A 10719-nucleotide genomic window follows, 5' to 3' on the forward strand; every position below is an offset into this window, starting at 1 on the left:
CTTCCGGTCTTTATTACGACGGCGGCGATTCTTGCTGCAAATGGCAGCACGGCAGCAGGGTATTAATTCAGGTCCTCTTCCAAGCGGGGCACTAATCCCCGCGCGCAGCCCATCGCGCCTGCGCTGCCACTGGGCCCCAGGGAGGAAAGGATTTGGGGAGGGTGGGGATTCGTCCGACTCACTTCCGCTTCCCCTGACTTAAGCACCACCTCCTGGAGGCTGGTACCGGAAGTGACGCGAGGCCCAAACGGCAACAACAGTTTTCCACGTGCGCGTAAGGCGCCAAAGTCAGGTGGGTGAGCGGCGGCCAATGGGCGAGCGTTTCGTGTAGGTCGGCTCGGGGGCGGCCACGCCGGTCGGGACTCCAGCCAGTAGGGAGCGGGCCGAGCGGGACGGAGGAAGGTCGGCTGCGGGGAGCCGGAGCGAGAGCGGCCGCGGAGAGGGAGCCCGGCCGCGGGGTGGAGCAGCTGCAGCGGGACGGACGCGCGGGTGAGGACCGGGCCGGGCGGCCGTGGAGGGGACGGACTCTGGGGTGTGTGTGTGTGGGAGGGGGGGACTGCGTTACTGCGCGTGCTCGCGGAGCCCGCTCCCCTCGCCAGACGTGGGCCGGGCTGGCGCCCCGAGTGCAGCGAGCCGAACCGGCCGGACTGCGGGGTCTACGAGGGCGCTGCCATTGTTCTAGCCGAGTCGCTGCGACGGGGCAGCTAGGCCGCTGAAGCAGCGCCGGGGTCGGCGGGAAGCCGGGCAGGGCGCCCTGCTGCCGGGTGTGGGCTCGCCCTTTGGCGAGTGGACAGCCGCGGTTTCTGGAGCTCGCCCGGCAAGCTCCGCTTAGGTTTATTTGTATTACTATTATTTTTAAAGCAGGATCATTCTGGCTGTCCTTGGAGCTCAGTGTGTTGTCTAGGCTGGCCTTGACTTCCAAAGTCATCCGCCTCTCCCTGCCCGAGTGTTGGGATTAAAGGCGTGTGCCGCTCTGTCCGGCTTCTGTCTTAGATCAAGAGGTTGAACTTTATAGTTGGTACGCGTGACTGTGACTAATTCTCAGGGGAAAAAAAAGTAATCTACCTGCTAATTAGGCTCAGAAGAGGCCACAGGAGAGGACGGCCGACATTTCCACATGCCATAGTGCTTTTTCGTCAGCCGTGTTATGTCATCATAGATTATTAAGGACTTCTGTGATACAGCATCGAAAAAAGCAAACTAAGGAGTATTATCAGTAATTCTAAGTAAAGCTTATTGTTTTAACGAGAAACAGTTTACTCGCTTAATTAATTTGGAGACCCTAGTGACTTATCCAAAGTACAAACTATTGCCTTCCTCTGGTAGCCTAGCCTTAGTAAGTCATACATTTTATTAATTTTGAGCGCTCCCCCCCCCCCCTTCTCTCTCCCTTTCTTTTGCTTTTGGTTTTTCGAGACTGGGTGTCTCTGTGTAGCTTAGAGCCCTTCCCGGAACTCGTCTGACCTTGAATTTCAAAGTAATCCACCTGTCCCTGCCTCCCAAGTGCTGGGATTGAAGGCGTGTGCCACCACCACCACCCAGCTTAATTTTTTGAGCTTTAAGGAGAGGCTATTTCTCCATGTTTCTTAAATATTTGGGACCCTACTTATATGAAAACTGATTGTTCTAACCCCTTTAAGAGTAAGTAGGTTTAACCAACTCGAGAAACCTCTTTCCTTCCCCACCTTTACCTTGCTGCTGAGATTCTAGCCAAACGCAGAGAAGACAGAGTTTTTCAATATTTGGGTCAATTTCTGAAGCTAGATGTGATGCAGACAACACTCAGGAAGCTGGGGTAGGAAGATCAGGCCAGCTAGGCCAGCTTGTACTTAGGAAGTAGCTCTCTTAAACAGGATTCTGACGAGGCAATAATCATTAACAAGACAGGCAAACAAAAGTTCATTACCAACATAAATAGAAATCTTGCCTTCCTAAGAAAGTATCAGTTTAACTTTTCAACAGATAAGCAAAATACTTGCTAATAGACTCTTACTTTTAGAGAAGCTGACAGTACACTATCATGAGTGTAAGATACTGTGTGCATAACGTTCTGATGCTGCTGTAAGTCTGGTATACCAAAGGTTTGTTGAATTTGAATGCTTTTTAAAAGTCTTAAGATGTGTTCCTTGGGTTAAAAAACATGTTTTTTTTTCTTTTTTAGGATATTAGAAATGGCTACTCCCCAGTCAGTTTTCGTCTTTGCGATTTGCATTTTAATGATAACAGAATTAATCCTGGCCTCAAAAAGCTACTATGATATCTTAGGTGTGCCAAAATCTGCTTCAGAGAGACAAATAAAGAAGGCCTTTCACAAATTAGCCATGAAGTACCACCCTGACAAAAATAAGAGCCCTGATGCTGAAGCAAAATTCAGAGAGATTGCAGAAGGTAAGTAATGATTCTTACTGCAGTCTCATGGGCATTTATAGTAAAGGTGATGCTAATCAAGAATTTGTGTGCTCTTAAAGATGGTGTGGAGATGTAAGAGTTTGATGTAGGCTTTTGTAATTCTTTTGTTAGAATAGATACTTGGTTGCTGAGTAAGTAATGAATTATAGTAGGTAATTTTATTGGTTTACAATTCTAAAAAATGTTGGAAATACACTATTTCCCTTACTTGTTGTTTATGAGATCACTTTATAAAAAGGGATTAGAAAGCCCAAATTCTTATTAGGTAACTTAATGTATTTTACTAAGTATTGATATAATAGGTTTATATAAGTTAATATAATAGATTTAATATAGGTTAAAGGTGTCTTCTTTACTGCATCTGCATTTCAAATCGTGTCTTTAAAAGCTAAAGCACATTTTGTCTTGACACTAGTTCTAAAACAAAATGTACAAATTCTGCAAATTACTTCAGTAGTTAATAGCCATAACTAGGAGTTGAAATGAAACATTTTCTTCAGTTAGTAAAGTGAAAAACCTGATTTTCTATTAGTTGGATACATTTGATAATTTCTTTAACACAAATGATAGTTTTGAACAAATAATCTGAAGACTAACAAATTAATTTTTCCCACATTTATTCATGATATATAAGTTGATAAAACAAACTCTGCCTTTTACAATTTATATTTTTATATTTATTGTAATATTTTGTTTGTGATGTGAAATTCTTCCCTGAAATACATGAGATGAACTCATGTGTTTGAAGTTTACATAGACATAATTTTAAATGTTTTGTCTCAGTTGCTAAAAGGCTTTTATCTCTTTCAGCATATGAAACTCTCTCAGATGCTCATCGGCGGAAAGAGTACGATACAATTGGACACAGTGCTTTCACTAATGGCAAAGGACAAAGAGGGAGTGGAAGTCCTTTTGAGCAGTCTTTTAACTTCAATTTTGATGACTTATTTAAAGACTTTAATATTTTTGGCCAGAACCAAAACACTCGGTCCAAGAAACATTTTGAAAATCACTTCCAGACACGCCAGGATGGCTCCAATAGACAGCGGCATCATTTCCAGGAGTTTTCTTTTGGCGGTGGATTGTTTGATGATATGTTTGAAGATATGGAGAAAATGTTTTCTTTTAATGGCTTTGAGACCACCAATCGACACACAGTACAGACTGAAAATAGATTTCATGGATCCAGTAAGCACTGCAGGACTGTCACTCAGCGAAGAGGAAATATGGTTACTACCTACACTGACTGTTCAGGACAGTAGTTGGTTCTGTTTCCACTATGCCCACTTAGTTTATTCTTTCTCACTATGTCTGATGAAACAACAGTTTTCTCTGAACTGTTTTGACAAATGCATGATCTCACTTACATTAAGCCATTGGTTGTAGGTATTCCACATATTAAATTTTTGACAAATTCAATCACATTCAGCTAGCAGACAACTCTAATTATTAATTTTCCTGATTAGGAAAAGTTCTTTTAAAGGAAGATCATTTGCAAGATCTTTTTTTCTTTACTTATCCTTTAACTCTTTAATTTGGCCACACCTCCCAAAAAAATCTACAAACAAAATTCAATTTGTCTGGTACATACTTAAGATTAAACTTTAAAAGATAAATTGTGTGAACTTGAATAATTCTTGCAGTGAAACCTCTGCTAATTTAAAATCGCATGCCCTGTAGCACCTGTGAGTTGGGCTACTAAATGTCTACGAAACTGTAATTGAGTCAGTGAAGGGCACAGGTAGGCTCCTGGCCGATTGCCACTGAATGCTTTAGAAAGTGGTGGTTTGATTTTTATCACAAAAAGATGCCTCTGCTACAGTAGAGTTGGTGTAACAGGAGTGATTGTATTGCACGTAGTTAAGCTGAAAAAGTTTAAAACTTAAGATGAAATATTTGCCAAGAGATTGTGTTTGGTCCTCGGCTAATGATTTTGTATGATCAAAATCATAGCTACTTAAACATCTTTTTCTTTCTTTTTGTTGACTTTCTAAGTCTTAGTTTATGTATTTTGTTTGTGTGTGTGTGTGTGTGTTTTGTTTTTGGTGTGTATGTGTATAGTTTCTCTTGGACTTACCTTTATCTAGAGATTGACTAATACCTCATTCTTTTTATAAAAGCAGCCAGTAATTTCTGTGCAACCTTTTATGTGCAATATTTTTAAATCCTAAGAAATGTGTGCTTTTGTTGTTGTTAGAGTTATTTCTTTAGTTCTGCACTTTTCCATGTTATACTCCGTACGAGTGTTAATCCTATGGATGCATATGAAAATAAGTAATGTCTCATGCAATATTGTGTGTGAGTGAGAAATATAAATATTTACAACCTGATCTTCACTGTTGTCATTTTATTATGCAGTTCTGGGGTGTACAGTGTATAAATGGGTCATACACTGATCAGAGGTCATGCTCTTTGTGAAGTTTTGTCTACCCAGAAATCACCGTATTTTATTGCTATCTGTATTTTTCATTGTATTACCATCTTACATCTCATTAGCTTGAAGGTTTTTTAAAATATATTTAATTATTTATTTAATTTATTTAATATGTATACAATAGTCTGTCTGTGTGTATGTCTGCAGGCCAGAAGAGGGCACCAGACTCATTAGAGATGGTTGTGAGCCACCATGTGATTGCCGGGAATTGAACTCAGGACCTTTGAAAGAGCAGGCAATGCTCTTAACCACTGAGCCATCTCTCCAGCCCCGCTTGAAGGTTTTAACAACTGAAATTTTTTATATTTGCTTTTTGAGAGCAAGTGTTCTGTCACAAGACCTTTCCTAATTAGGTCTGGTTGAGAAAGATAGACTGCATAAAACTGAAACTATCTTTGGGGATTAACCCCAACACACAACACACTCTTTCTTGCAGTGCTTGGAATGATTTCAAGGCATGTCAGGTACTCATTCTAAAGTTAAGTACATTCTTAGCCCTCTCACCCGTTAAGAATTCTGGGTATGTATATATATATATGTGCACATGAATGGTGCAGGTGTGTTTGCTTGTGGAGGTAGAGGTTGACATTTGGGTGACTTCTGTTGCTCTTTGCCTTCTTTATTTCTGAGGCAGGCCCTCTCACTGAGTTGAATTTGCAGTATTTCCTAGACTGGCTGGCTAGTCAAGCCTCTAGGTTTCTCGTGTCCCGTCCCATCCTCCTAGCCACACTGCTGGGGTTACTGGTACAGGCCACCACCATTCCTTGCTTTTTATGTGAGTACTGGGGCTCTGAATTGACGTCCCCAAGCTTGTATTTTATCTGCTTTACTATCTCACTAGCCGCACTTTTAAGAATTTTTTAAAAATGAATTTTATAGTCATAGATTTTATTTCCTAGAATTTATATCTGCTGTTATTTGGTAATAGAAGTAGCCATACCTTGAATGTTGGGCCAAAGAATTTGTCCAAAATATCTCATTTTCAAGTAAGTTCTAACAAAGGAATTATTATTTTATTACTGTTTTTTTTGAGGCAGGGTTTCTCTAGCTTTGGAGCCTGTTTTGGAACTAGCTCCTATAGACCAAGTTGGCCTTGAACTCAGAGATCCTCCTGCCTCTGCTGGGGTTAAAGGCGTGCGCCAGCACTGCCCGGCTAGGATTATTTTCATGTTGGTAACGTGTCCCCTTCTCTAGACCTGATTATCTTCGTTTCTCACAATTGTGGGTTCTCAATATTTATTTTGATCCTCTTAGGAATTTATCCCTTCTTGGGCATGGTAGTACATACCTGTAACCACCACCCTCCAGAAGCAGAGGCAGTAGCATTCCAAATTTAGGGCAAGCCCATTCTGTGCATCGACACCCTGCCTTAAACACCAAAATGATTTGTGCATTCCTGAGATAATTTTAGTTTTTTGAAATGTTTGTTGAATAATTAAAAGAACTTACTAGGAGATTATGAGATTATTAAGTAGAATAAGGACATTGGTAACAGTAACTATTCAGTAGGTCTTTTAAAATGTGTACATGTAGGATTTTCAAATTAAATCTCTGGGAGTGCACATGCCATATATGTGTGAAGGTCAGAGGGCAACTTCTGGGAGTTCCGTCTTTTCACTGCGCGAGTACTGGAATCGCCAGGAATCGAACTCAAGTCATCAAGCTTGGCAACAGCAGTAGTAGCTATCCTTAGATAAAGTTCAAACCAAAACTAATTAAAAATACACACTGCATATTAATAAAAATTCAGTAAGAAGATATAACAATTGTAAATATGCACCTACTGTTGGAGTCCTCAATTTCATAAACAATAAAGTCATAAGGCCACATAGGTTTTAACATAGTAATAGTGGGGGAACTTAAAAACCCTACACTGAGATATTCCAAACTGAAAGAGCTAAAATACGGTGCAGATTAGTGGTTCTCAGCCTTCCCAGTTCTGCAACCCTTTATGTTCTTATCTTGTGACCCCCCCAACCATAAAATTTTATTGGTACTGTAACTAATTTTGCTATGTTATGAATTGTAAATATCTGATAGACAACCCCTGTGAAATGGTCTTTTGACCTCCAGGTTGAGAACCACTGGTTCAGCTCAACTGGATTTAACATATACAGAATATTCCACTCAATAGATTAGAAATATCTTTCTCAGCAGTGATGGAATTTCTCCAAAATTGTGTCATAGGACACAAGTCTTAACAAGAGAAAAAAAATGGAGATTTTGTGTGTCCTATCAGATCACAGTGTAATAAAATTAGAAATTGACAATATTGAATTTTAGGACTGTTGGGAACTCTTGCTCTTTACTCTTGTAGTTAAATAACAGAAGTAGTGTTTTCTTCAGGCCATGGAATAAACCACTGAAAAGAGAAATTATCCCTAGAAACTTCCAGCGACAGTAATGCACTATGACAGAGTAGTGAAGATGAGAAATGCAGCAAAAATGAGGAGCCGCTTTGGCATGCCAAGCACACCTCTGGGTGCCTCCTTCCTGTGGCATTTCAATTGTGTTTTAATACAGACTGCCTGAGGATCTGAGAGTAAAACAGTCCCACTGCTCAGCCTTACAGACCAGGTTATGGTAACACACACCTTTAATCCCAGTAATCACAATGACACACACCTCTAATCCCAGTAGACACACTGGTTGCCATAAAAGTTGGGTGGTATATGCGTTTAATCCCGGTGGTGCACGCCTTTAATCCCAGCCCCAGAGAGGATTATACAATGGGAGGAAACAGCTCTCAACACACAGTCTCATTCTGAGATTCCTAGAGACAGGATCGTCTTCTGTCTGATGTCGAAGTAAAAACCAGTGACTGGCTGTTTTGCTTTTCAGATCTTCAGGTTGAGCCCCAATTTTTGACCCTGAGCTTTTATTAATCGTGCTTCACTTCCTGACTGAGCCTACTAAACTCACCTAAAACTGTGGCTTGTATTTACCAAGGGGATTAATTCAGACGTGAGTACTAAGGAAACTGCTTTTCTGAGAGCACATTCAAGGAGTATTGGCATCAAGAATTGTATGTAGCAACAACTAACTCCAAGAGAAAAATTGAAGATTATAAAAAACTTTAGTATTTTCAGACTTCTGATGGAATTCTGCATCAGCAATCCAGATCTATATTTTCAAGTTTTTGAATTTTTTAAAATTATAATTACATATTTTCCCCTCTCTTCTCTCCAACAATTTCCATCACCCTTTGTTCTCTCAAATTTACAGCCTCTATTATATATACGATACACATTATATACATATACATATATTTTAAGTTACAGTCTCTTATCTGTTGGCAAGGAGACATTTCTTTGATGAAGGGTGAGACATATAAGTATCTGGATAGAAGGATAAATATTTAGAGTGTAGTTAGGAGTTATTTTGGTTCAGTAAAGTAGGTTCTCCAAGATCCATGAGCTCTTCAGCCCTGGCAGTTGCGTGTTTTGGGTACCACTTCCCTCTTGTTGAGCAGGTCTTACACCCAATGAGACAGCTGCTCTTTGTTACTGCTATGGTTTGGGTGCCACTCTTGTGCCTTCAGGGATATCATGCCATGCTGTGCTGGCCATTGTTTTAGTTTATATGGTCCAGAGCTGGGTAAGTATGCTGCTTGCTTTACTCCCTTGGAAGCTTGCCTGGTGCCTTCAAGTACTATGGAAGCTAGCTCTCTTGCTTCCGGCTCTCACTTCTGACTGCTAGACTCTGTTCCTGTTCTCTGTTCCTGCAGAGGACTGTGATCTAGGACAGTGATCTGTAAGTCTCTCCTAAATAAATAACCCTTTATTATACGTAATTCTGAACTAGTGTGGGATTATTTTGTGCCATCATAAAATGTACAATTTGAGAAGAAAAGGAGCACCAGGATGTATAAACAAACCAATGAAAAGCCTAATGCTCAGTGGAATCAAGGGAGTGGTGGCCACTCAGCTAAGCTTCTGTCTTAGTTAGGGGTTCTATTGTTGTGAAGAGACACCACGACCATGACAACTCTTACAAAGGAAAACATTTAATTGGGTCTGGTTTACAGTTTCAGAGATTTAGTCCATTATCATCATGGTGAGAAGCATAGCAACATTAAGTCAGACATGGTGCTGGAGGGGAAGTTCTCCATCTTGATCTGCAGGCAAAGGAAGTGAATTGAGACACCGGACAGAATTTGAACACAGGAGACGTCAAAGTCCATGCCCACAGTAACAAACTTTGTCCAACAATGCCATATCTACAACAAGTCCACACCTCCTATATACCACTATAAAAGTGGTATTTTCTTTCATACCACATCTAACATGTGAAAAGGAAAAGTGAAAAGGATATAAAGAAAAGCTTAGGGCCAGGCATGGTGGCACATCCTTTAATCCCCAAACTATAGAGGTAGAGGCTGGTAGATCTCTGGGTTTGAGGCCAGGCTGGTATACTGAGAGAGTTCCAGGACATCCAAGCTTAGGCAGTGAAGGAAACCATTAAAAGAGAAAGCTGGTGAAAACGTGTTTGAACAAGAGGGCCATATTCCAGCCCTAGCAAGCAGCAGAATTTGGTAGCTTTGGTCATGTGGTTCTGGTTTTGGAGTTAAGAATGGAAAAGAAAAAAGCATTATAGAATCTCCCACCTCAACTAAGAAAAACTGATGAGGCCAGGTGTATGGCAGGGGTGGTCCCTGAATGGAGGTCTAAAAAGATCACTGTGTGAAGCTGTGAAGAAGAAGCCTGGATTGCCTTGGAGACACCAAGATGTTGGAGATTCCAGAGTCATGATATACCTGCCAAGGAAAGTTGCTGACAGAGTGGAGCCAGCCCAAGAAAAATAAATGTGTTGCAGTCAACAAAGCTGAAAGGAGTTGGAGATCTGAAGAGCGCTTTGACATCAAACATGGAGATCTGGAGTTTGCCCATCTGGATTTTGTTACTGTTATGGTCCAGTATTTTCTCACTATGCTCCCTTTCCTCCCTTTTGGAATTGCAATGCATGTTTTATGCCACTGTATCTTGGAAGTATGTGATCTGCTTTTTTAATTTTTATTTTAAGAGATTGCCATGAGTCTATGAGAAGACTTTGCATTTTGGACTTTTAAGCAGGGTTGATACTGGCTTTTGACTTTGACCAACCTACTCAGATCTGCCTGTGATACCTGGGATTTGAAGACCTTAAAGAATGGTGCCTACAGTCTAGTGTTGTAGACATTCTTTTTGTCTACAGCAAATAAAGTTGTCAACAAGTTTATTTCAGATTCAGTGTATTTTTTTACACAAATGAAACAAAGAAAGCAATGATTCAAGGAAGGTTTTCTGAGTTCAGAACAACATGGAAATTAACACCAGTAAGCACATACTAAGTATTAACAGAGCAGCCCTTTCCCAGAACTTTCTCAGGACAGACCAATTTAAACACAACTGCCTGGCGTGTGCTATAGATTATATTGGGTAAACAAGGCAGAAGGCCATATGCAGATTCAGGGAACCATGAGAACAGCATTCAGCATATCTTTTCACCAAATTGGGTTCTATAGCTGTGTTCTAACTTGTCTCATAGATTCAGTGTAAATGCTGTCACAGAAGGCACAAAGTCACATCTAAGAATAATCCAGGGAACAGAATGCACCTGAGGTAAAAGGCTCTCCTGAGGTAAAAGGCTCTCCGCCGCCCTCACAGTTCCCCAAGACTGTTCACCAGGTGTCATTCCTTTGACTGTGTTCTACCACTAATTGTCTTGGGGGTTTTATAACCCTGATGAGACACCAGGAACCTGGCAACTCTTATGAAGGAAACTTTTTTTTTTGTTTTTATCTTTGTGTAGCCTTGGCTGTCCTAGAACTAGCTGTGTAGAGCAGACTGGCATCAAACTCACAAAGATTCATTAATTTCTGCCTCCCAAGTGTTGAG

At 40.9% G+C, this 10719-nt stretch overlaps 1 protein-coding gene across 1 annotated transcript; it reads left to right on the top strand.

Moving 5' to 3' along the window:
• Positions 1-334: 334 nt before the first annotated feature.
• Positions 335-4739, top strand: Dnajb9 (DnaJ heat shock protein family (Hsp40) member B9). The gene is made up of 3 exons (XM_085697714.2): positions 335-489; positions 2162-2388; positions 3220-4739. The coding sequence occupies exons 2-3, from the start codon at positions 2172-2174 to the stop codon at positions 3669-3671; spliced, it is 669 nt and encodes a 222-aa protein (XP_085553840.1). The 5' UTR covers positions 335-489; positions 2162-2171; the 3' UTR covers positions 3672-4739.
• Positions 4740-10719: the final 5980 nt, after the last annotated feature.

The sequence above is a fragment of the Myodes glareolus genome, chromosome 11 (genome assembly GCF_982192425.1).
Source record: "Myodes glareolus chromosome 11, mMyoGla1.1, whole genome shotgun sequence".
Lineage (NCBI taxonomy): Eukaryota > Metazoa > Chordata > Mammalia > Rodentia > Cricetidae > Myodes > Myodes glareolus.

Coding starts and splice junctions, on each gene's coding strand:
- Dnajb9 (XM_085697714.2), top strand. CDS start 2,172: ATGGCTACTCCCCAGTCAGTTTTCGTCTTTGCGATTTGCATTTTAATG. Junction 2,389..3,219: donor ATTCAGAGAGATTGCAGAAG/GTAAGTAATGAT, acceptor TATCTCTTTCAG/CATATGAAACTCTCTCAGAT.